At 46.9% G+C, this 26,768-nt stretch overlaps 1 protein-coding gene across 1 annotated transcript; it reads left to right on the top strand.

Moving 5' to 3' along the window:
* Window positions 1-25: 25 nt before the first annotated feature.
* On the top strand, window positions 26-24,203 carry col9a1b (collagen, type IX, alpha 1b). The gene is made up of 32 exons (XM_062463020.1): window positions 26-191; window positions 440-496; window positions 622-657; window positions 755-817; window positions 4,482-4,535; window positions 5,359-5,394; window positions 5,738-5,761; window positions 6,215-6,268; window positions 6,545-6,598; window positions 6,770-6,802; window positions 6,988-7,044; window positions 7,752-7,805; window positions 7,906-7,959; window positions 8,243-8,296; window positions 8,467-8,520; window positions 8,930-8,983; window positions 9,701-9,754; window positions 10,073-10,126; window positions 10,438-10,491; window positions 10,699-10,743; window positions 10,838-10,891; window positions 11,249-11,302; window positions 11,398-11,451; window positions 14,672-14,743; window positions 15,279-15,314; window positions 15,544-15,588; window positions 17,018-17,050; window positions 17,357-17,503; window positions 19,059-19,113; window positions 22,772-22,960; window positions 23,107-23,184; window positions 23,310-24,203. Exons 1-32 carry the CDS (start codon window positions 117-119, stop codon window positions 23,501-23,503), a joined length of 2,031 nt encoding a protein of 676 aa, XP_062319004.1. The 5' UTR covers window positions 26-116; the 3' UTR covers window positions 23,504-24,203.
* Window positions 24,204-26,768: the final 2,565 nt, after the last annotated feature.

Below are 26,768 nucleotides of genomic sequence, written 5' to 3'. Positions count from 1 at the left end.
TTGGCTGTTCAGTTAGTTGAAACGGATTCAGTTGGGTTGCTTTATCTGTGTCCACTAACCCAACGAATCCCAGGAAAAAGGACTAATTTTGTACCTTATCTGCCATTGGGGAGGCCATGGCTCGCGCAACGGGTTTTCGCGGGCCGCTTTTGGTGCTTTTGTTGCAGTTAGTCCTCATCTGCTCTGCACAAGTAAGTTCCTTTCTCTGATCTTTCCTTGCAGACGGACAAGGCAGAAGTGCAGGTGAGCTTTATCCAGCTTACGTTATCATGGATACTGAAGATAAACGTCATTATCAGTGGCGATGCAGCTGCCTCAATAGATGCGATATTCTCCTTTCCGAGAGTTGCCGTGCGCACCGGAGCATAAACACATCTAACAATAGACAAAAGCGCCGTTGTTTGCAGGTGGTAACATTGTTTTAACTCTGTGTTCCCAGAGGAACGGGGGAGGAAGCCCCGGACCCGCAGGTGTCCCTGGAATTAATGGTGTTGATGTAAGTCATCTTCGAGCATGCGACATTACGATATTAGTAGGAGAAATTATGTTCTTTATCTTAAACTATTCTGAAATGTAGCCCCTACTTAACCCCGTTTCATATGTTTGTCAAATTGGTTTTAGGGCGAAAGAGGAAACGATGGAGAGGAAGGCCCAGCTGTAACTATACATTGAGATTTCCCACCAGTTTTATTATCCGCAGTCATTTAGTTTACATTTTCTATGTTAAATTCGTGGTTATTTCCGTTTTTTCTAGGGTCCCGATGGAGACGCAGGTAAACTGGGTTCAGCGGGATTACCGGGAATACCGGGAGAGGATGTGAGTATCATGGGTCTCACAGTAGTCCCGATTTTTTTTAATCATAATAAACTATTGTCATTACTGCTAAGTGAACCGCAGGCCCGTACCACAATCAAGTCATGTCCGTTTACAATTGGGTGTTTATCTCTCAAAAGTCTACCTTCAACCTTCAGTCATGTTCTTGTTCATCACAACTTCAATTGGGTTTTAAAACGTCCGCTCTGCAAAAGGCAGGCGCCAAGTGTACAAGAATGCAGGGAATGTGTCAATGTGAGCAGAAGAGGAGGAATTCCAGGGTTTCCTGTGGAACACAAAGACCCTTTGTCCTGTCAGGAGAACCTGGGTCTGAAGGTCATTAATGCAGGTTCCACCTGAATAGTTGCAGGGTTAGCAAAACATACTGAGAGATGATACTCTACATGCAGGGTTAGGTAAACTGTGACCAGAAATGTAATGAAGGATGATAGTCACATGACCAGTAATGAAGGATGATAGTCACAGTGACCAGTAATGAAGGATGATAGTCACAGTGACCAGTAATGAAGGATGATGGTCACAGTGACCAGTAATGAAGGATGATAGTCACATGACCAGTAATGAAGGATGATAGTCACAGTGACCAGTAATGAAGGATGATAGTCACAGTGACCAATAATGAAGGATGATAGTCACATGACCAGTAATGAAGGATGATAGTCACATGACCAGTAATGAAGGATGATAGTCACAGTAACACCATGAAGGATGATAGTCACAGTGACCAGTAATGAAGGATGCTAGTCACAGTGACCAGTAATGAAGGATGATAGTCACATGACCAGTAATGAAGGATGATATTCACATGACCAGTAAAGAAGGATTATAGTTACATGACCAGTAATGAAGGATGATAGTCACAGTAACACCATGAAGAATGATAGTCACAGTGAACAGTAATGAAGGATGATAGTCACATGACCAGTAAAGAAGGATGATAGTCACAGTGACCAGTAATGAAGGATGATAGTAACATGACCAGTAATGAAGGATGATAGTCATAGTGATCAGTAATGAAGGATGATAGTCACAGTGACCAGTAATGAAGGATGATAGTCACATGACCAGTAAAGAAGGATGATAGTCACAGTGACCAGTAATGAAGGATGATAGTAACATGACCAGTAATGAAGGATGATAGTCACAGTGACCAGTAATGAAGGATGATAGTTACATGACCAGTAATGAAGGATGATAGTCACAGTAACACCATGAAGGATGATAGTCACATTGACCAGTAATGAAGGATGATAGTCACATGACCAGTAAAGAAGGATGATAGTCACAGTGACCAGTAATGAAGGATGATAGTAACATGACCAGTAATGAAGGATGATAGTCATAGTGATCAGTAATGAAGGATGATAGTCACAGTGACCAGTAATGAAGGATGATAGTCACATGACCAGTAAAGAAGGATGATAGTCACAGTGACCAGTAATGAAGGATGATAGTAACATGACCAGTAATGAAGGATGATAGTCACAGTGACCAGTAATGAAGGATGATAGTTACATGACCAGTAATGAAGGATGATAGTCACAGTAACACCATGTAGGATGATAGTCACAGTGACCAGTAATGAAGGATGATAGTCACATGACCAGTAAAGAAGGATGATAGTCACAGTGACCAGTAATGAAGGATGATAGTAACATGACCAGTAATGAAGGATGATAGTCACATGACCAGTAATGAAGGATGATAGTTACATGACCAGTAATGAAGGATGATAGTCACAGTAACACCATGAAGGATGATAGTGACATGACCAGTAATGAAGGATAATTGTCACATGACCAGTAATGAAGGATGATAGTCACATGACCATAAATGAAAGATGATAGTCACATGACCAGTAATGAAGGATGATAGTTACATGACCAGTAAAGAAGGATGATAGTCACAGTAACACCATGAAGGATGATAGTCACATGACCAGTAAAGAAGGATGATGTTCTACATGTACAGAGTTAGCTAAGCACAGACCACCAAGATGATGCTGAGTATAATGTTTGGCAATAAGCAATATACGTTTACATGGAAACAGACTGTTTCAGAGTTCCCAGATCCATGACAAATATATCTATTTGTATAATAATGTGCATAATGCATATGTCTGATCTGGCACCATGGCTGCTGAAGTCACTTAGTATTTGTAGTAGATTTGACTCAGTATGGGATGTGACTGGTTTACTCATGGTAGAAAAACATACTGATTCTGCGTTGCTTAGGATAGAATTGTCTACCAAACGACTGAAATGTGAGTGTAATATGATTGGTCTGTTTTGACGATCTGTGGTGTGTGTGTGTGACTCTCTGGGGTCGTCCTGCTGAATGTGTGAGCGTCTGTGGTTCTCCACTGTGTGGAGCGGGGGAATCTTAAAGGCAGCAGGAACAGTGGAGGTAGTGTTGCTGCGGTTGGTATCTCCTGGAGACAATCCTCATCCTGGTGAGGAATGGTGTCTGTGAAGGAAGTTTGTTTGAATGAGGCTCGAGGAATGTAGCTCTCCCATTGGTGAACTGTCTGAGGCCCTGACCCTAGGGTGTGCGTGTGTGTGTGTAACCTTTCTGTCTGTCTGTACCTTGACGAAATGTTTCTCACCATTGATTGGAATTATCTAAAGACATATGGTTAAATATGATGCAGCACAGTCATTGGAAATATAGAAGTCTAAATTGAAAGCTTTAGGTGGACGTTTTGCTGAGAAAAACTTAACTCAGGGTACAGGCTGTGTAGGACTCTGTCCTCCTGTATATCTGTCCTGATGTGTGTCTGTCCTCCTGTGTGTCTGTTCTGCTGTGTGTCTGTCCTCCTGTGTGTCTGTCCTGCTGTGTGTCTGCCCTCCTGTGTGTCTGTCCTGCTGTGTGTCTGTCCTGCTGTGTGTCTGCCCTCCTGTGTGTCTGTCCTGCTGTGTGTCTGTCCTCCTGTGTGTCTGTCCTGCTGTGTGTCTGCCCTCCTGTGTGTCTGTCCTGCTGTGTGTCTGTCCTCCTGTGTGTCTGCCCTCCTGTGTGTCTGTCCTGCTGTGTGTCTGTCCTGCTGTGTGTCTGCCCTCCTGTGTGTCTGTCCTGCTGTGTGTCTGTCCTCCTGTGTGTCTGTCCCCAGACCTAACCTGAAGCCCCAACTGACAGACTGGCACCAGGTTTCCGGCATCCTATTTTGGGAGGGGCATAGTCTAGTCCCACCCAATCAGAATCATCCGTTCTCAGAGCCCTCCTTCAGCTGTCTGTTCCGCCCCTCCGGGTTGTTATGAGACACAGCTTAAATGATCACTAGACGTCTGATTTGAGATGATTCATGTTATTCTATGTAATATGTTTTTGGTAACTTATGGAGGGATATCCCTGTATATCACTAACCTTGCAAGATGCGAGAATCCATCTTGCCAAGCTCCAAGTTATTTATTTGGACCAATCAGCATCCTCTGAGGAACGACTGGCAGCTGCGGACGTGGTTGAAGTTAGCCCGTGATAGACAGTGATAGACAGATGGTTCATTCAATCACAAGTCGTTTTTGAAAGTGCCTGCCCATTTCCAAACATTTTCCAAGGAAGACTTCACAGATGGACATGTGTTACAAACTTTGTTGAGTCATGTTAGTATATCACAGTGATATTTGACGTCTTGTCCTCTTCTCCCCTGCAGGGTTTGACTGGACCTATTGGAGATGAGGGACCAGATGGTCCTCTAGGACAGAAAGTGAGTGTCTTGTTAATATACCCACAGATCCCTCTCACCCTTTCCACCTCCATCTCGTTCTCTCTTTCCCCCTCTGTCTCTCTGTCTCTCCCCCTCTGTCTCTCTCTCGCTTTCTCTCCCTCTCTCTCTCTATCTAACTCGCTCTCTCCTTCTCCCTCTGTCCTCCCTTCCTCCTTCTCCCTCTGTCCTCCCTTCCTCCCCTTCTCCCTGAGCCTGCTCTAGGGCTGATCTCCACTTGGCTGGTTTAACAGAGGGAATAACAATGTGTAAAGCGATGCCTTGTGACAAATGGGCCTTAATCCTAGCAAGGCTCAGTGTACTGTAGCCTAATCCCCATGGGAGGCAGGCTTCTGCTCCAGGCCTCATCAGCACCAGCACCACCGGGTCAAGTGCTGCCTGGGCTGGTCATGGGACACCTGTGGAATGTTAACTCTCACTCTCTCTTTTTTCTCTCTCTTCTCCTCTCTCTCTTGCTCTCTTTCTGTCTCCCTTTCTGTCTCTTTCCCTCTCTGTCTACCTGCCTATCTGCCCATCTGTCTGTCTGCCCATCTGTCTGTCTGTCTGCCTCTCTATCCGTCCAGAGGCTAAAATGGAGGACAAGTGTGGAAACCTAATAAATACTCCAACAATGCCTGGTTGTGTGTGATAAGCATTTTCCTGTTTGATTGAATTTTTTTGCATTGTTGTCGATGTTAAAAGCATATTTAGGTGCTGAGGGGTACAATTAGCCTTTTGAGAGGAGTCTGTAGTTCTGCCCTGGCTGTTTAGTTCTGCCCTGGCTGTGTATTTCTGCCAATCTGACATTGTGTTTTGTTGTTTTCAGGGTGAACCTGGAAAACCTGGCCCCCGGGGAATGGCTGTAAGTAACTCTGCTCTCGCTGAGACAAGCCAGCAGTCATTAGAAGCAGGATTACAACCTAAGTCTTACTGTGTCACATCAGATTAGCTTCAGGTGCATAAGCAGTTCTTTGGCCTCTTCCTGCTCCAAACTCCAGTTCTGGAAACCAGTTCCAGAGGCTGAGTTAAAGCATTACATTTTGGACAAAGTGGAATTTACATGACATTTTTCTCCATAATTATCGAAAGTGGCGTAGGTGTTGTGCATTCAGAATAATATCTTGAAGCCCTATGCTGAGGGGTGTCCAGGTTTGCTCTTGGTGTCTGTGCATCCATCCTGTGTTTCTGTTTCCCCCCTCCTCCAGGGCGTTGGTTCTGACGGACCCCCTGTAAGTAACACATCTCCCCTCAGCATGGTACCAAACGTTCACAGCTGTCAGAGTGAAGCGGAAAGTCAAAGCCAGACCTTCGATGTTTGTCTGGCGCTGGGCCTGGGAGGCGCTGGGAGGCTAGCGTTGCTCAGATAGTCCGGCTCATCAATACTGAAAATGCTTCACACACTGAAAAGTCAATACTATAGACATGCTGCATAAGTAAATACTGGCTAGCTAACTATACAGTTAGCCTTCTGTCCCTCACAAAAAGTAATGATTAAATCAAGTGTAACATAATGTAAGTTCAATATAATTCATTATATTTCAATCATTATAATTAGTATCACTATTAGTGCTGTTATTGCTATTATTAATATTATAACAATTATTATTATCGTTGCTATTATTATCATCATTATGATTCTTATTATTATCAGTAGTTGAAGATGTTTGTGTCTGTCTAAACAGGGGCCCCCAGGGCCCGGTGGACTTCCTGGAGAGCGAGGGAAAGTGGGCCCTCAAGTAAGTACTGCCCTGAAGCAGTCTACTTGTCTGTCTGTCTGTCTGTCTGTCTGTCTAGCTGTCTGTCTAGCTGTCTGTCTGTGTGTACTGACCTACTGATGCGTTTCATAAACGTGACAAAGTACCTCTTAACTGATTAGAATTTTTAAACAAATAGTTACGCATGTAGATTTAGACCCTTGTTTACCTGATAATTTGTCTTATAGTAAAACCATCCATATGATGACTCTGTGTCTATATGAGTGTAGCTCATGTCACATGTGTGCCTCTCCCCAGGGTTCCATAGGAGTCAGAGGGCCCCAGGGACCTCGAGGACCTACCGGGCCCAGAGTACGTACCCTGAAACACCTCTGACAGTCTGCCTCACCTGGTACTGGTCCTCTGACCTAGACACCAGGCTGAACCAGCCTGGAGCCAGTGTTCATGCATGGTTGTGTAGAGGTTAAACACATGGTCTTCCATGAGCAGCCAACTGAGTGTCTCTGGTCTGTTTGTTTTCAGGGAGCAGCAGGGATGCAGGGAAGCTCTGAGCTGGTGAGACTGGCTTGACCTAACTTCCTGAGGACCGGTGTCTCTCTCTATATCTCTCTCTCTCTCTCTCTCTCTCTCTCTCTCTGTATATCTATCTATCAATCTATCTATCTGTCTATCTGTCTGCCTGTCTGTCTGTCTGTCTGTATGTCGAGAGTTTCCCTGACTGTGTGTCTCTGCTGCTTTAGTGCCCCAACTCCTGCCCCCCTGGTACCCCTGGTCACCCCGGTCTCCCTGGCATGAAGGTAGGTGGTGGTGTTAGGCCTTTATAGATAGAAAGAGTTGAAAAATGCTGTTAGATATGTAGAGATGCTGTGAGAGATGCCGTTAGAGATGCTGTTAGAGATGCTGTTAGAGATGTAGAGATGCTGTTAGAGATGCTTTTAGAGATGTAAAGATGCTGTTAGAGATGTTGTCAGATATGCTGTTGGAGATGTAAAGATGCTGTTAGAGATGCTTTTAGAGATGTAGAGATGCTGTTAGAGATGCTGTTAGAGATGCTGTTAGAGATTTAGAGATGCTGTTAGAGATGCTGTTAGAGATTCTGTTAGAGATGTAGAGATGCTGTTAGACATGCTGTTAGAGATGCTGTTAGAAATACTGTTAGAGATACTGCTAGAGATCTTACCATGCTACTAGAAATGTAAACATGCTACTAGACATGTAAACATGCTACTAGACATGTAAACATGTTACTACATATGTAAACATGTTACTATATATGTAAACATGCTACTAGATATGTAAACATGCTACTAGGGATGAAACAATGCCACAACGATGTAAAAATATTTCTTCAGATGTAAACATGCTACTAGAGACGACAACATGCTATTAGAGATGTAAACGTGCTACTAGAAATGTAAACATGCTACTAGACATGTAAACATGTTACTACAGATGTAAACATGCCACTAGCAATGTTAAAGCTGCTGGTGCCTTGTGATTCCAGGGCCACAAAGGTGTGAAAGGAGAGTCAGGAGAGCCGGGGAAACAAGGGCACAAGGTACAGCCGTCAGCCTCAGGCTGAGACGAGGAAACAGTCTGGTTGAAGCTCCTTCTTAATTCATGTTGTTGAACCCTTGATGTGCTTGCGTGGTTCCCAGGGCGAGGAGGGAGACCAGGGCAGCTTGGGGGAGCTCGGATCACAAGGGCCCATGGTGAGGTCCTCTCATGCACCCTCAACTCTACACACACCCTTTAGTTTGCTGTCACCCTGGACAGCTCTCCTGCAAATACAGATTCATTCGAATAAGAGCTCTCAACCAGGCTGATCTAAACACCAACACACACGTTACGGACTGCCTGGTGACTGTCGTCCTGCCGTATAGCCTCTGCGACCGCAAGACTGTCCGTTGGGTCTCCTGTTGGTGTTGATGATGTCGATGATGTCGTAGTTAATGTTGTTTTTGATGTCACAGTTGTTGTTGTGTTTGTGTCCAGGGTCCCCAGGGTATCAGAGGGTCCACAGGGATGATGGGCTCCAAGGGAGAGCTGGTAAGAGCCACAACACCTCCTCAGGTCCTATCTCAGCTTCAGCCACGGCAGTAGATACACCATGATCCTCTTGGCTGAACATCACACACTGACAGCTGTGGAAACCACAGAGACACACACACAGGTTTTCTCTCACGCTGTGTCGATTCCTCCTCCCTCGTCTCTGACAGGGGGCCAGGGGCCACGATGGAGATCCAGGCCCTCTGGGGGTCTTAGGGGCCACTGTGAGTATCTCCTCTATCCCTCTGACCTCTTCATCTCAGGGAGGAAATTAATTCAATAAAATATCATAGAGATACAGTGTAACACACACACATACTTTAACTTGGGATGGGAAACAGCTGTTGCGGTCAGTCTCTTTGGTCATTTATTTAGAAGTAGGGAACACAATTGTTGTGTCTGAACAGTTGTGTGGTTTTATGATCATTGTAATATTTCCAATACATTTGAACAAGTTGCTGTGTAACCTTGGTACTGTGTCACATGATAACAACATCAACACAGGCCTGGAATAGTCTCACAGTGGGCTTGAATCAGAGTGTTTGAGTCAATCTTAAATAATCCTTGTAATGAATCAGTGAATGAGGATAGTAACAGTGACTGATGTGATCCTGGCCTCATGTTGTGTTGCAGGGTGACCAAGGTCAGAGGGGTGTGATAGGGGAGTCCGGTCCTAAAGGAGACATGGTTAGTATCTGAAACACACCCAGACCCTCTGCATGCTGGCAGGACCCCAGTGCTAGCTCGCATGACCACATCAACAAACTGTGACGCTCTAAATGCCATCATTATCATACTGTGATGCTCTAACAAGGTCATTATCATACTGTGATGCTCTAACAGGGTAATTATCATACTGTGATTCTCTAACAAGGTCATTATCATACTGTGATTCTCTAACAAGATCATTATCACACTGTGATGCTCTAACAAGGTCATTTTCACACTGTGATGCTCTAACAAGATCATTATCATACTGTGATGCTCTAACAAGGTCATTATCATACTGTGATTCTCTAACAAGATCATGATCATACTGTAATGCTCTAACAGGGTAATTATCACACTGTGATGCTCTAACAGGGTAATTGTCATACTGTGATGCTCTAACAAGGTCATTATCATACTGTGATGCTCTAACAAGGTCATTATCATACTGTGATGCTCTAACAAGGTCATTATCATACTGTGATTCTCTAACAAGATCATGATCATACTGTAATGCTCTAACAGGGTAATTATCACACTGTGATGCTCTAACAGGGTAATTGTCATACTGTGATGCTCTAACAAGGTCATTATCATACTGTGATGCTCTAACAAGGTCATTATCATACTGTGATGCTCTAACAAGGTCATTATCATACTGTGATGCTCTAACGCTGTCCTGATGGTCCGGTCTAGGGGCCTCAAGGGTCACGTGGGATCACGGGCGTCCCCGGGCCCAAGGGAGCAGGGGTGAGTAGCGTGCGGCTCTCCCTCCATCACCAGCAGCTGCATGCACACATTCACGTCCTCACTGGCAACAGCTGGCACCATTGAAGGGATCTGTTAAAGTTACATTTGACCTTTATTTTGTTTAGCAGTCGCCTTTATCCAAAGCAACGTACAAATAGTGCATATAGTTAGTACACCTGGGTATCTAGGACCAGAGGTATGGCGTTCCATCAGTAGTTCAGTGGTTAGAGGCCTGTATTTTATGAGACACAACAAGAACATCCTTTCAGCTGCTGTAGGATCCCAGTCGTTTTCTTGTTGACCTGCTTGTGTTTCCAGGGCTTGCCAGGTGTGGATGGCCGTGAGGGTATCCCAGGGATGCCAGGAGCTAAGGTAGGACCACCACAACACCTCACCGGCCCACTTCCTCCTCCCTCCTTTCCCCCTCCCTCCCAGATCAGAGATTCACAGGGAGGGAAGGAACAACAAACGTTGCATTTCCATAGATCCCAAACAGGTCCAAAATTTTGGCTTGATTCCACTCGGTCAGGGTTTCCTAGGGAATTCTGTTGGCGTGGTAGTGGGAGTTACCGCTGCTAATATGGGATGTCCTGGATGAGCGGGTGGGTTGAAGTGGGTGAACGCAGGCCTGCAGTTGTCATGTGTGGTTAGTGTGATGCTGATCCTCTACTGTGTGTCTGCAGGGGTCGTTGGGGAAGGCAGGAACCCCTGGGGAGGTCGGCCTGCAGGGACTTCCTGTAAGTATGACCTTCAACCCCCCTCCAACCGGCACTCTGATTGGACACACATGAGTAACCTCCCCCCAGGCTCCTTCTCTCTTCATCATGAACTCTGAAACAACACAGAGCATAAGAACGTCCTTCTGAACAGCGTCCCTAGTGGGACAGCGTGTCCACATCTCAGAGCGTTCTAACCTTGTGGGTCTGTTCTCCATCATTCCTCAGGGGTTGCCAGGAGTCCCTGGGCCTAAAGGTCTTGGAGGAGATAAGGTAAACCATCTGTTTCACTGTCCTCTCTGGAGGGAGCAGCATGCCTCCTTGGCTCCCACAGGCTCTGTACCCTGATGTGTGTGTGTGATTGCAGGGCAGCTCTGGGGACCCGGGCCTGCTAGGAACCATGGGCTCTGCGGGTAGACAGGTGAGTCCTGCTGCACCACACGAACACTGCATCCTGCCCGTCAGAGGTCGGAGGTCAGAGTGTGACCTCTCTGTGTCTCTGGGGGAAAGGATGGCGCCAGGGTTTGTGACATGCCATCTGCAGTCCTCCCTGTTTCTGCCTTTGGCACTTGCTATATTCTTATTTCTATCTTTTTCAACCCCAAATTGCAACCATAGAATTGTGTACTGTTAAATTTTTGATTTCTTAACTTTTATCTATATCGTTTATGCTGAATTTGTCTGTGATTATTATTTGACCTCCTGTACAGCACTTTGGTCAGCCATGGTTGGTTGGTGCTCTATAAATATTGATTGCTTGGTTGTGTCCGGCCCCCAGGGAGAGCGAGGAGAGCAGGGCGTGCTGGGGTCGGTGGGGCCTATCGGAGGGCCGGTGAGTATGCTGCTGGCGGGGTGACACTCGTTATTGGTTGAAACATGAACTGAATATTGAAAAACCTTTTCCTTCTCCCCCTTTTCTGTTTCCAGGGTGACGTCGGAGAACAGGGCCCAGGCGGACCTCAAGGAAAACCAGGCTCCAGGGTAAGATGCTGCCTGTTACCGACGGTAACCAGACCGTTACAGACTATTACAGACTGTTACAGATTGTTCCAGACTCTTACATACTGTTACAGACATTACATATACTTACAGACTTGTATATACTGTAACCAGTGATGCCGGTTACGATACTCTAATCTGACCACTTTTTTCAGTAACGAGTAATCTAACGCGTTACTATTTCCAAACCAGTAATCAGATTCAAGTTACTTGTCCAAGTCACTGCGTTACTATTTTGTCATTAATAGTAAAATATATATTTGTGTTCTTCTTGCGTCTCTGGGAGTTAAGCCTATGCGACAATTAAGTCACGTTTTCAGCACGAGGGTCACGTCACGTGTATATACATAGACCTACCACTCAGCAACACAAACAACAATGTAGCTAGCAGGAGAGAGAGAGATGCACATTTTCGAGTTGGAAATACAATCACTATTTTGAGTATTTGTCTGCTAAAGATGGAAATATCAAGGTTTGTTGTACACTCTGTGCTGGTGGCGACAAAGTGATATCAAGCTACAAAAACACGACGTCAAATTTGAAGAAACATTTGGAGTCGCAGCACTGCACAGTCAAACTTATAGAGCCGGTTGTCAATAGGTGTGTTCGACTTCATGCAGCACCGGCGGCGCCGACAGCCGGCTGCAGCCGGCTGCCTTGAATCTGAGAATGCTATTGTCTGCTTCAGGTCAGCCGGGCTGCAGGCGGCTGCATGCGACGGCGGCGCTGCATGAAGTCGAACGCACCTATTTGTATGTTGAGGCGGCGGGGGTGTTGTCGGCAGCTGCTGAATGTAACTAATAAAGTAACTTGTAATCTAACTTAGTTACTTTTAAAATCAAGTAACTTGTAAAGTAACTAAGTTACTTTTTCAAAGTAACTGTGGCAACACTGACTGTAACAAACAAGAGTCAAACTGTCACAGATCATTACAGGCTCTTACATATGGTTAACTTACCAGCTGTTACACACTGTTACAGATCATTACAGGCTCTTACATATGGTTACCAGCTGTTACACACGGTTACAGACTCCAACTGAAAGTATTACAGGCTGTTAAAGACTTACTGGCCGTTACTGGTCGTTACAGACTCTTATAGACTGTTAAAAACTGTTACAGACTGAAGGCCCAGGGTCTGGGAACAATGTCAGATATCACAGTAGCACACTGTAATGTTCACACTGACACATCCTAAGATGACACAGCCCTCTACAAGAAGTCCCCTTTAAAACCTCCATCAGGTAGTTCAGGCAGTTATTATCATCGGAAGGTAAAATTATTTTTCCGAGAGGGGGAGCATTGTAGAGAGGAGGTAGAGAAGGGGTAGAGAGGAAGGGAGGGGGAGGGAGGTAGCAGGGTAGAGAGGGGGGAGAGGGGGGAGAGAGGAAGGGTGGGGGAGGGAGGTAGAGACGGGGAGGGAGGTAGAGAAGGTGTAGAGGGGGGCAGGGAGAGAGACAGGGAGGTAGAGAGGGGTAGGGAGGTAGAGAGGGGTAGAGAGGGATAGAGAGGGATAGAGAGGTAGAGGGGTAGGGAGGTAGAGAGGGGGTAGGGAAGTAGAGAGGGGTAAGGAGGTAGAGACGGGGAGGGAGGTAGAGAAGGTGTAGAGGGGGGCAGGGAGAGAGACAGGGAGGTAGAGAGGGGTAGAGAGGGATAGAGAGGTAGAGGGGTAGGGAGGTAGAGAGGGGGTAGGGAAGTAGAGAGGGGTAAGGAGGTAGAGACGGGGAGGGAGGTAGAGAAGGTGTAGAGGGGGGCAGGGAGAGAGACAGGGAGGTAGAGAGGGGTAGAGAGGGATAGAGAGGTAGAGGGGTAGGGAGGTAGAGAGGGGTAGGGAGGTAGAGAGGGGTAGAGAGGGATAGAGAGTTAGAGGGGTAGGGAGGTAGAGAGGGGGTAGGGAAGTAGAGAGGGGTAAGGAGGTAGAGAGGGGGCAGGGAGGTAGAGAGGGGGTAGGGAGGTAGAAAGGGGTAGAGAGTTAGAGGGCTAGGGAGGTAGAGAGGGTTAGGGAGGTAGAGAGGGTTAGGGAGGTAGAGAGGGGGTAGAGAGTTAGAGAGGGGTAGAGAGAGGCAGGGAGGTAGAGAGGGTTAGGGAGGTAGAGGGGTAGGGAGGTAGAGAGGGGGTAGGGAAGTAGAGAGGGGTAAGGAGGTAGAGACGGGGAGGGAGGTAGAGAAGGTGTAGAGGGGGGCAGGGAGAGAGACAGGGAGGTAGAGAGGGGTAGGGAGGTAGAGAGGGGTAGAGAGGGATAGAGAGGTAGAGGGGTAGGGAGGTAGAGAGGGGGTAGGGAAGTAGAGAGGGGTAAGGAGGTAGAGACGGAAAGGGAGGTAGAGAAGGTGTAGAGGGGGGCAGGGAGAGAGACAGGGAGGTAGAGAGGGGTAGAGAGGGATAGAGAGGTAGAGGGGTAGGGAGGTAGAGAGGGGGTAGGGAGGTAGAAAGGGGTAGAGAGGGGTAGAGAGTTAGAGGGCTAGGGAGGTAGAGAGGGTTAGGGAGGTAGAGAGGGTTAGGGAGGTAGAGAGGGTTAGGGAGGTAGAGAGGGGGTAGAGAGTTAGAGAGGGGTAGAGAGAGGCAGGGAGGTAGAGAGGGTTAGGGAGGTAGAGAGGGGGTATAGAGTTAGAGAGGGGTAAAGAGAGGCAGGGAGGTAGAGAGGGTTAGGGAGGTAGAGAGGGGTAAAGAGGGGCAGGGAGGTAGAGAGGGTTAGGGAGGTAGAGAGTGTTAGGGAGGTAGAGAGGGGTAAAGAGGGTTAGGGAGGTAGAGAGGGTTAGGGAGGTAGAGAGGGTTAGGGAGGTAGAGAGGGGGCGAGGATGTATTCTCTCCAGGGCAGGGCTGGGGGAGGTCTCACAGCAGGGCTGTTTCTTCAGTAAGAGGAGACAGGAGGGCCGTCCTGCAGGCTGAAAGAGCCCTCTGTTCCTGTGGCATTCCTCTCTCACACAGGGACCACATCAAACGTGTGCCGGGAGGGACTCACAAAAGAAGAATGTGGACTCTAATGTTCTGTTTTTTGAACTGTTGTTGCAATAAGTGTCACTATGTGTAGCACTGTAATGCAAACAGTCTTGTATCCTATCTCCTCTTTCCTCCCTCCTACCTCCTATGTCCTCTCTTGTATCCTATCTCCGATCTTTGTTGTATTCTATCTCCACTATCTCGTATCCTATCTCCTATCGTCTCTATCTTGTATCCTATCTCCTGCCTCCTATCTGGTTTTTGCAGGGACCTAAAGGTGACCTGGGTCTCCCTGGCATCCCTGGACCCTCAGGGCTTCCTGGAGTAAAGGGAGAGAGGGTAACACGCACACACACTTCACGCCTCTCGCTGGTCACACACACACACACTCCTCAACTCTAGCTAGTCTCACACACACTTCACACCTCTGGCTAGTCTCACACACACTTCTGAATACAAGCTAGTATCATACACACAAACATTATGTTCCACTGAAGGGACATCAAACACTGTAATTATGCAGAACCCTCCTGGACCCCTGAGTCCCTGATGACTCAGCACAGACCTGACATTAGAGAACGCAGGGGTGAGGTGAACACAATAACAATGAGGACCCGAAGACTTCCAGTGGGTCCTGACACGTTCAGCCTCAGTCAATGTTTTTTTTACTGTGAAAGGAAGGTCAAATGTCCCATCTGACGTCCAAAAGCAGATCATCAGAAGTGCACGCGATTATGAGGAACAGAGTAGCTACTTGGCTCCCTCTAGTGTCGAAATTACAGTCATGTCTACACAACGCCGCTTTTAAACAGTCAAATGCTGAGAGAAGTCTGACTTGTCGGCTTGCTCTGAGGTTGCTGTTTGTTTGTTCCAGGGAGAAGGTGGTGCTGTGGGGCCTAAAGGAGAGACGGTACGAGGTCCTCTTCATCCCTCTAGTCGCTTCTTCAACAGAAATACAGGATCATGCTGTAGACGCTTCAAACAAGGCTTTTAGTAGCCTGTTCATGTTTTAGATGAAAATTATTCATGTTGTGTTTCCATGTGTTTCCGTGTGTGTGTGTGTGTGTGCGTGTGTGTGTGTGTGTGTGTGTGTGTGTGCGTGCGTGTGTGTGTGTGTGTGTGCGTGCGTGTATTCTCAGGGAGAGCAAGGGTCTGAGGGAACTTCAGGAGACAAAGGAGAAGTTGTAAGTTATCATCCACACTTCTGAATCTGGTACACACCTGGTACAGTACCACCATACTACACCTGGTACAGTACCACCATACTACACCTGGTACAGTACCACCACACCTGGTACAGTGGCACCACACCTGGTACAGTACCACCATACTACACCTGGTACAGTGGCACCACACCTGGTACAGTACCACCACACTACACCTGGTACAGTACCATCACACTACACCTGGTACAGTACCACCACACCTGGTACAGTGGCACCACACCTGGTACAGTACCACCATACTACACCTGGTACAGTGGCACCACACCTGGTACAGTACCACCACACTACACCTGGTACAGTACCATCACACTACACCTGGTACAGTACCACCACACCTGGTACAGTGGCACCACACCTGGTACAGTACCACCATACTACACCTGGTACAGTGGCACCACACCTGGTACAGTACCATCACACTACACCTGGTACAGTACCATCACACTACACCTGGTACAGTACCACCATACTACACCTGGTACAGTACCACCACACTACACCTGGTACAGTACCATCACACTACACCTGGTACAGTACCACCATACTACACCTGGTGCAGTACCACCATACTACACCTGGTACAGTACCATCACACTACATCTGGTACAGTACCACCACACAACATCTGGTACAATACCACCATACTAAACCTGGTACAGTACCATCACACTACACCTGGTACAGAGCCACTACATCTGGTACAGTACCACCATACTACACCTGGTACAGTACCATCACAATACACCTGGTACAGTACCATCACACTAAACCTGGTAGAGTACCACCATACTACACTTGGTACAGTACCACCACACTACACCTGGTACAGTACAATCAAACTACACCTGTTACAGTACCACCACACAACATCTGGTACAGTACCATCACATTACACCTGGTACAGTACCATCACACTACACCTGGTACAGTACCGCCATACTACACCTGGTACAGTACCACCACACTACACCTGATACAGTACCATCACGATTCACCTGGTACAGTACCACCACACAACATCTGGTACAGTACCACCATACTACACCTGGTACAATACCATCACACTACACCTGGTACAGTACCATCACACTACACCTGGTACAGTACCACCACACCTGGTACAGTACCACCACACAACATCTGGTACAGTACCACCACACCTGGTGCAGTACCACCATACTACTGCTGGTACAGTACCACCACACCTGCAGTACCACCACACCTGGTACAGTACCGCCATACTACTGCTGGTACAGTACCACCACACCGCACCTGCAGTACCATCACACCTGGCACATCTTGTACAGTGAATACAGTGTAAATTCATCTACCTGGGTGTGTCTGTGTCTGTTCTGAAAGTGTTTTGTGTTCATGTCTGGTTCTGTAGGGGGACCAGGGAGAGTCCGGGCCCAAGGGAGCGGTGAGTTGTGACCGCTAGCTGTCACTAGCTGCTAACTGCTAGCTGCTAGCGACTAGCCACCTCAGTGGATTTGAGTTGTCATATTTTTAAGACACAATCCTGAATACAAGAATTTCAGAAAATTGTTGCATATCCAGAGACTGTTCCAATTAGTTTGCTACCTAAGTCTACTTAGGTTTGTATTATTGTACGACAAACAGACAAGGAGAGGGAGGGAAAACGTAACACAACGTAAGCTGTTGCCAAGTTTGTTTACAACCCCCTTCACGCACACAGCTTCTGACAGGGTGTTTTCTAACCCTGCAGGTGGGTAACCCTGGAGAGCCTGGCAACCGAGGCCCTGAGGGCAGCCGAGGGCAGCCTGGCATCGAGGGCCCTCCAGGGACCCCTGGGCCCCGCGGCATGCAGGGAAACAGGGGCGCCCCTGGCATCAGGGGCTCCCAGGGACCAGCGGTAGGTACCCCCAAGTTACAGAGCCAGGGTTTACGGGATATACCCACATATGCCAGTCTAGACATGTATCGCTACGTACAGTGAATCATAGAGATAGGGTTTACGGAATATAACTCAATGTTTTAATCTACACAGGTAGCAGTACTATAGGGAGAGTGAATCATATAACAAGGGTTTATAAATTAGAAATTATATTAATTAGAGCCCGACCGATAAAGGATTTTTAACCCTTAGATGTGTGAGTTCTAAACATTTCCGACGCTTCCACCAGACTGAGTTATTCTTCAAAAACAGAAGCTAGCTAGCTTTAATTAGCTTCCGTTACCTAGCAACCTAGCATAATACTCGTAGCAATGCTACTACCTGCTAGTGTTACTTGTTAGCCTCCTAATTGTACATTTTGAAGCCATACTATAGCGTTTGTCATATAGTTTTTGTCTATCGGAAAATAGTCGGTTGGAATGTTCAGAATCACATTACAATGTGCGACGTTACACTGTGAGACCCGCATTCGAACGATCACATATGTGCAACGCTACTCCTTAACGGGTTAAGGCCGAAACCGATACGAATATTTGGTGATATTCTGATATATCCGCATATATATATATATATATATATATATATATTTGTTTTTAATCCAGAAACGTGTAACAAAACATAAACAGATTTCCCATTAGTTATTTGTAGTTATCTATGAGTCCTCACTAAAATAATATGATAATGCAGTTTAAAAATAAACTTGTTTGTTTTATTGTCACAACAGAACAAAGGAACATCAAAATATATTAAACTTCTGATAGAAAAAATTTATACAAATACAAACTTAAGATATGTAACTTAAAGTCCTTTGAACAGGGATGTTGTAGAGTGCCCTCTGGTGGACAAACTATGCAACGCCAACACTTGTAACAGTTGAAGGGTGTTTCGGCCATTATATTCATTTATCTGTATATATTTCTATGTGTATATATAATTGTTTAATTAATTTTATTTTTTTTTATTTTCAACATTATCTTCATATGATATCTGACTGTAAGAGTATCTTACGTTCAAATATATACTTGAATGTTTGTTCACTTTTGTTCTTGCAAAAAAACCAAAACATTTATCAGCCATTATAAATGCCGATACCGAAAATTCCTAATATTGTACGATAATATCGGCCCGCCGATAAATCAGTCTGGCTCTAATATTAATTTAGCAGATGATTGTTATCCAAACATAGAATAGGAGGTCTCTGTTCTGGTCAAGACAGGTACCAGCGGTTGGCATGGTGAATCGTAGAGCTAGGATTTTTTTAAATATACATCCTTATTCTAGTCTAGACAGGTACCAGCATTAGGTACTCTGAATTATAATGCTACTACGTTTTACAGAATATATGTGCCCCAAAGACAGAGCTTATCAAACAGGCTTAATCATGCCTGGACAAAAACAGTGATAGCAAAAACTATGAATGACTGTAGATATAATTTATCCCACAGTCTTATCCCTCCAAAAACTAGTATGTTGTTATGGAAGCTGTCTGATGTCACTTCCTCTTTGTCCTCAGGGCAAAGAGCCAAGTGACCAGCACATACGACAGGTCTGCATGAGAGTGATGCAAGGTAAGGTATTACCCCTCCTCCTCCTCTACCAGCTCTTCCTTCTCCTCATCCACCAGCTCCTACTGCCCTCCATCTCCTCCACCAGCTCCTACTGCCCTCCATCTCCTCCACCAGCTCCTACTGCCCTCCATCTCCTCCACCAGCTCCTACTGCCTTCCATCTCCTCTACCAGCTCCTACTGCCCTCCATCTCCTCCACTAGGGGAAAGTTGCATAAAATAGACCTAGTCTTAGACTTAAATGTAACTTTAAGTCTGATTTGCCATAGACACTTCAATTTACCGGTTGCATAAAGCTTCACTATCAGTGCCTAACGTAAGACTGACCTAGATGGCCTGTTGCATTATGGGTAAAATAAGACACTTCGCTGCGGCGAACTGGTACTGTCTTTCGCCGCTGCAAAAAGAAAACATGGCGGACAAAACAGCGACACTTAACAGCGAAAGATTGATACATTTAAACCTGATGAAAACCTATATCTGTTGGAAGAATACAATATTTAAAAAGTTGTTTTATTAACAAATAGTGTATGCGTTTTTAAGCTTTTTAATTGAACTCTAACGCTACTTCCATTTATCAACAACTCCAACGCAGATGGCTGGCGCTAGCATCAATAAAGTGAGTTATGTTGTCATCTATTCACTCGTATAATAAAATGACATTTAGCGGAAAAGCAGAACCAAGTCAGCATTTTCTGCAATTAACAAACTTTCGTAATAAATTATGTTAAGATAATGACGTAGCCTACTAACAGATCTGGCATAGCAACTTAGCCCTTACCGCAAAATTTAGCCAGGTGGAGAGGTGGCTAACTTTTTTTTTACCTCAAATTAAGTCAGTCTTACTATTTATGCAACAGAAAGGCTTAGTTAGACTAGTCTAACCTAACAATTTAAGACAGTCTAAGGCTAAGACAAGTCTTAAACTAAGTTTATGCAACTGGCCCCAGCTCTTACTGCCCTCCTTCTCTTCTATGAACTCCGACTGCCCTCCTCTACCTGCTCCTACTGCCCTCCTCTACCTACTCCGACTGCCCTCCTCTACCTGCTCCTACTGCCCTCCTCTACCTGCTCCTACTGTCCTCCTATACCTGCTCCTACTGCCCACCTCTACCTGCTCCTACTGCCCTCCTCTACCTGCTCCTACTGCCCTCCTCTACCTGCTCCTACTGCCCTCCTCTACCTGTCCTACTGCCCTCCTATACCTGCTCCTACTGCCCTCCTCTACCTGTCCTACTGCCCTCCTCTACCTGCTCCTACTGCCCTCCTCTACCTGCTCCTACTGCCCTCCTCTACCTGCTCCTACTGCCCTCCTTCTCCTCTACCAGCTCCTAATGCCCTCTTTCTCCTCTACCAGCTCCTAATGCCCTCCTTCTCCTCTACCAGCTCCTAATGCCCTCTTTCTCCTCTACCAACTCCTAATGCCCTCTTTCTCCTCTACCAGCTCCTAATGCCCTCCTTCTCCTCTACCTGCTCCTACTGCCCTCCCTCTCCTCTACCTGCTCCTACTGCCCTCCCTCTCCTCTACCTGTCCTACTGCCCTCCTATACCTGCTCCTACTGCCCTCCTCTACCTGTCCTACTGCCCTCCTCTACCTGCTCCTACTGCCCTCCTCTACCTGCTCCTACTGCCCTCCTCTACCTGCTCCTACTGCCCTCCTTCTCCTCTACCAGCTCCTAATGCCCTCTTTCTCCTCTACCAGCTCCTAATGCCCTCATTCTCCTCTACCAGCTCCTAATGCCCTCCTTCTCCTCTACCAGCTCCTAATGCCCTCTTTCTCCTCTACCAGCTCCTAATGCCCTCTTTCTCCTCTACCAGCTTCTAATGCCCTCTTTCTCCTCTACCAGCTCCTAATGCCCTCCTTCTCCTCTACCAGCTCCTAATGCCCTCCTTCTCCTCTACCAGCTCCTAATGCCCTCCTCCTCCTCTACCAGCTCTTAATGCCCTCCTTCTCCTCTACCAGCTCCTAATGCCCTCCTTCTCCTCTACCATCTCCTACTGCCCTCCTTCTCCTCTACCTGCTCCTAATGCCCTCCTTCTCCTTTACCTGCTCCTACTGCCCTCCTTCTCCTCTACCTGCTCCTACTACCCTCCTTCTCCTCTACCTGGTCCTACTGCCCTCCTTCTCCTCTACCTGCTCCTACTGCCCTCCTTCTCCTTTACCTGCTCATACTGCCCTCCTTCTCCTCTACCTGGTCCTACTGCCCTCCTTCTCCTCTACCTGCTCCTACTGCCCTCCTTCTCCTTTACCTGCTCATACTGCCCTCCTTCTCCTCTACCTGGTCCTACTGCCCTCCTTCTCCTCTACCTGCTCCTACTGCCCTCCTTCTCCTTTACCTGCTCATACTGCCCTCCTTCTCCTTTACCTGCTCATACTGCCCTCCTTCTCCTCTACCATCTCCTCTTCCTCCTCCTCTACCTGCTCCTACTGCGGTCCTACTCCTCTATCAGCTCCTACTGCCCCTCCTTCTACTTCTCCTCCTCTCTACCACTTCTCTCTCTTTCTCTCTGAGTGACTATGCCCCTCGACCATCTTTCTCTCTCTCTCTCCCACCTCTCTCTCTCCCACCTCTCTCTCCCACCTCTCTCCCTCTTTCTCTCCCACCTCTTTCCCTCTCTCCCACCTCTCTCCCTCTCCCACCTCTCTCCCTCTCCCACCTCTCCCACCTCTCTCCCTCTCTCCCACCTCTCTCCCTCTCCCACCTCTCTCCCTCTCCCACCTCTCCCACCTCTCCCACCTGTCTCCCTCTCTCCCACCTCTCTCCCTCTCCCACCTCTCCCACCTCTCTCCCTCTTTCCCTGTCTCCCATCTCTCTCCCCCTCTCTCTGTCCCACCTCTCTCTTTTTCACCCACCGCTCTCTCTCTCTGTCTCTCTCTCCTTCTCTCTCTCTGTGTCTGAGTGCTTTGAAGACGAGCAGATGCTCCAGAGAGATCAGGGCAGAAATCTGAAATATGCTTCAGTCTTTGTTTCTGTGATGGATGAAAGATTCCCCACCTGCAACTCAGAAAGGCTGCAACCTCTCCCTCCTCCCCCTGCCCCCTTTCCCCCTCCTTCTCTCCCTCCTCTTAAAACTCCCCCTCCTCCACCTCCCCCTACATTCATCTCCTAAACTCATGACTTTTTTATTCCCCATGTGCTGAAAAATTAATTTAGCTTCCAGCAGACCAGAAATTTGCTTCTCTTGAGCCTGGATGGATGAGTGGAATTCTTTAAAAGTTCAGCGAAGCGGCCTTTGCTTGAATGTTGATCAGAGCAGCGGGGGCTGCGGATCAGAATAGCTCAGCCAAGCGGACTGAGAAGCCAGGGAACCTGTGGTGGACATTTTGGATAGAGAATGTGTTTTGTCTCTGTCGCTGATAGAAATGAGCAGTGTTTTATTTGCTGTCTGCCGTGGTTACGGAAGCACCATGGGACGGGAGAAATGTAAAAAATCAAGGAGGGATTCAGGAGCGGCTGATATTCTCCTCTCTGACTGCAAATTAGAATTGAATGTTAGAAAAGTAAAGCTGTAGGCACAATTACATTTCACAGGACATGATTTGGGTGTTTGGTTCATGTTGTGCTGTTGTTAATACTGAATTACATCAGTTGATTGAACTCAACTGTTGTTGTAGTGCTGTATCTATAACTTCTCCATCCTCTCTCTCTGTGTCTACAGAGCAGCTGGCTCAGCTTGCTGCCAGTCTTAGAAGGCCGGAGTCTGGTGCGGCCGGCCTACCTGGTAAGCCTGGGCCCCCCGGGCCCCCAGGATCCCAAGGAGACAGTGGCTTCCCTGGGCAGGCTGGCGCTAGGGGACTCCCAGGCCTCAAAGGGCCTCCAGGACTCCTGGGAGTCAAGGGACCTAAGGGTAGGAAGAGCACTATGAAGAGCACTTAAAGCCTGTTGTTTGTCAAACATAATTCAATTAGAATATCTAAAAGTAACTCCTTTGTGCTGTAGTATTAATTATATGTGTGTATATGTGTGTGCGTGTGTGTCTGTGTGTGTGTGCAGGTGAGATTGGTGACAGAGGTGACCGAGGACCCATGGTGCGAGGGCCTAAAGGCATTCCAGGACCTCCCGGTCTTCCCGGTGAGTCACATGACCACAAGATCACATGATCACTCCATCACATGATCCCAAGATCACATGATCACCCCATCACATGATCACAGCTGTGACTCAGTCTGTATCTAACCCCCCCCACCCCCCTGCAGGCGAGCCAGGGAAGCCAGGGTACGGTCAGGAGGGTCGTGATGGAGAGCGAGGGCCTCCAGGGGTCCCCGGCCAGGCTGGCGTCCCTGGCTCTCCTGGTGCTGCTGGGCCCAACGGCTACTGTGACCCCTCGGCCTGCAACCTCAAGGCGGGTGCCATGCAGGACTCCAGCCTGAAGGGCCCTGCAGGGAACTAAGCTGTCGTCTGGGACACGGGCAGACACACACAGAGACTAGAGACACACAGCTACACACACTGAGTGCACACAACATTCCCTCGCTCCATCGCTCGCTCCGTCTCTTCCTCCCTCCATCGCTCCATCCATCCTTCCTCCACGATACTGTCGTTGTGCCACAGTCTGTCTAGTCTGGTTGTTGCCAGTCACAGTCCCTCCCTGCCTCCCCCCCTGCCTCCCTCCCTCCCTGCCTCCCCCCCTGCCTCCCTCCCTCCCTGCCTCCCTCCCTCCGTATCCGAGGCCTGTCACCCAGGGCACATGCTCATCTCAAGGAGCCTTCCACTTCCAACACTGCAACAATGATTCCGCTCTCCGCCAGTTCTGTTATTGCTACTTCCATCTGACCGGGGAACACTGGATGGATGATATGTTTTTCTTTTCTTTTTTACCTGACATCTGTTTTTAAGGGTGACAATACTTTGAAGAAATGAAATGTTGTACCTGAACAGCCGTCTATATTCGCTTCCATCCCTTCATCCCTTCTTTATTTCCATCCCCTGTGCTATCCACCCTGCACTCTTTCATGAAAGTGGTTAATGCCAGTGGCAACCCCACCCCCACCTGGCTCCGAGGCCCCCCTCAGACCCCCACCTGGCCCCCAAGCCTCCCTCAGACCCCCACCTGGCCCCCAAGCCTCCCTCAGACCCCCACCTGGCCCCCAAGCCTCCCTCAGAGAACACTCCAAGTTACACTGAATACACTGTTTTACTGTAAATCTCTGTAAATTCTTGGCATTGTGGTCGATAATAATTCCCTACAAAACGCCTCAAGTGCCTTTGTGATGAATTTGTCTCATTTACATTAAAAACAATTTTGTTTTGACATTAGGGGAGAGTAACATGGGTAGAGTCGGTCTTCTTTCCACCTGGTCTCCTCAGTGGAGACCGATGGACTTGGTGCCCTTGTTGCCACGATGCGTTCTGATAAGTGTTAGTATTTATTACAGTGGTATTACTAGGGAATGACATTGCTGTTTGTACAAATATGAGAAAGAGCAAAGAGCATTTGAAAAAAATCATGTTTTTTTAATGAATTGTTCACTCAAATAAAACCTTGAAGAGGTCAGTTTGAAAACTTCTTTCCAGTTATCAGAGATTCTTTATGAAGTAATTGCAACATGAAAAATCACAGTAAATGTACAGAAATAAATGTACAAAGCTGTTAAAAATTGACGAACATAAATAATACACAATCAGATTTTGAAAATGGTTTTATGCAGTGTCAGAGTGACACTTGAAGCAAACAGCCATGCATAGATCCAAAACACACATGTTGAACTCCAGCCCACCCCCTCATGGAGAAGAACGTGCCAGGAAAGCTAACAGCATTACAATGTCAAGAAAGCGTTACAAAATTCAAAAAAACTGAGCTTACATTTGGTACACATTTAATCCACACAGTGTTGAGTCGCATTCTTTACCAACAAATCGAAATGACTGTAAGAACGTTGTGGTACAAGTGCGAGGGAGGTGAAGTCTTATCAAAACCAACAGGATGCAGGAGAAGAAAGACGTGGAGAACATTTCCTACATGTCTGCAGACTCGAAGCTGCTGCAGCCTCAAGACACCATGTGTGAAACCCTCAGTGTGCTTCTCATCCATCAAAACAACCAGATCGATCGTTCTCTCCGGTACTTTCCATCAATCTGTTTGACAAACACCCAGTTTGGCTCAGTCGTTAGGTTACCCCTGTCTGAGGTGAGGTGAGTTGAGGTCAGCAAGTAGCTTATGTGGTGTAGAAGCAGAAAGAGAGGAGAGTCTACTGTCAGAAACAAAAATACAACCATCGCCAGCCAAAGACAAACTCAGCCTCAAATGAGGTAGATGTTGGACATAGAAAAAAACACTCAAACGTTAAGAAATCAATGAACAGAAGAAAGAAAAAACAGAAAAAAGAGATTGGAAACGTGTTAGGATTATAAACAGGACAAGAACTCTATGGAGGTGAGTGAAGATGGACACCTTCGTTCTCGTTCAAGTCCAGGGTGTTGCAACACGGACACACATTGAGATTCTCTTTCTGCTCCGCATGTCTACACTTGCCCACAGGGGCAGAGGGGCTAACAGGCCTGACCAGGTCAAACGGTACACGTCATCGATCATAACGTTTATCTACACATGCCACACATGCCAGTGAGAAAATAGAACCTCACCACAGCAGGACTACAGGAGTGAAAGGTGACAGGAGCCTCAAGCCTTTCTACGTCTTTCTATCTGGAGGTCCTGAGCTGGCCTACTCCATAAAACTATTCTCACACGCAATCGAAATATATTAACGAGAAAAACAAGTGGTAGAAAAGGTGGAAAACATCAGCAATGATAACAACGATAGGAGATGGTCGGAAGAGCGTACATTCTCCCACCTGTCTCCTGGAAAACAGGAGACAAATAAATAAAAGTCACAAAACAGTAAATAATCATGCTACTGAATAATCACTCATTTATCTTTCTGTAAAATGAAGAAATGGCCAAACATACAGTAGGGGGCCCTTTCTACCCACAAATGAAGAAAGAAGCACAGGGAGAGAGACATAGAGAAGCACAGGGAGAGAGAGGGAGAGAAGCACAGGGAGAGAGAGGGAGAGAGGGAGAGAGAGAGAAGCACAAGGAGAGAGAGAGAAAAGGAGAGAGATATGCAGTGAGAGAAAGAGAGATGAAGAGAGAGAATCAGGATGGGTTTAACAGTGTGTTCCAGCTCCTGTGCAGTTTACTAACAAAGATGTATTTTTCAAAGAACAATAATTAGTTTAAAACTTTTATCTGAAAGATAGAGGTAGAGAGGGAGATGGAGAGATGAGCACAGGGAGAGGAGGAAACAGAGAAAGAGAGATGATAGAGAGATGAGAGAGGTGTCTGTGCTGACTCTTCCTGATACGAAATGAACAAAGTAAAAATACTTAATGAAATGATTTCTTAGGGTGGAACGCAGGAAGGATGCAGTAAAATACATCTTAAAAATCTAAAAATGTCTGATACACCCACATGACTTCTCAAACTTTAATCACAGCAGAAAGAAAAGGAAGCAATTTCTTTGAACTTTAAAGCCTTCAGCCTTGGCACAGCTCTGAAGACAGACTGTGACTCTAAAGCAGACCCTCTGAAAGCCTTCTATTACCCGAGACATCAGCCCCACCACCACACATCTCCATGTAGCTCAACCAGACCCATCCACCCTGCCATGGCTCACTCACTGTCACACAGGCCCTCCGACTGACAGGCAGCAGCT

This window comes from Osmerus eperlanus, chromosome 6 (assembly GCF_963692335.1).
Source record: "Osmerus eperlanus chromosome 6, fOsmEpe2.1, whole genome shotgun sequence".
NCBI lineage: Eukaryota > Metazoa > Chordata > Actinopteri > Osmeriformes > Osmeridae > Osmerus > Osmerus eperlanus.
The sequence above is the reverse complement of the archived record's forward strand: the minus strand, read 5'-3'. Positions and strand labels throughout refer to the sequence as shown.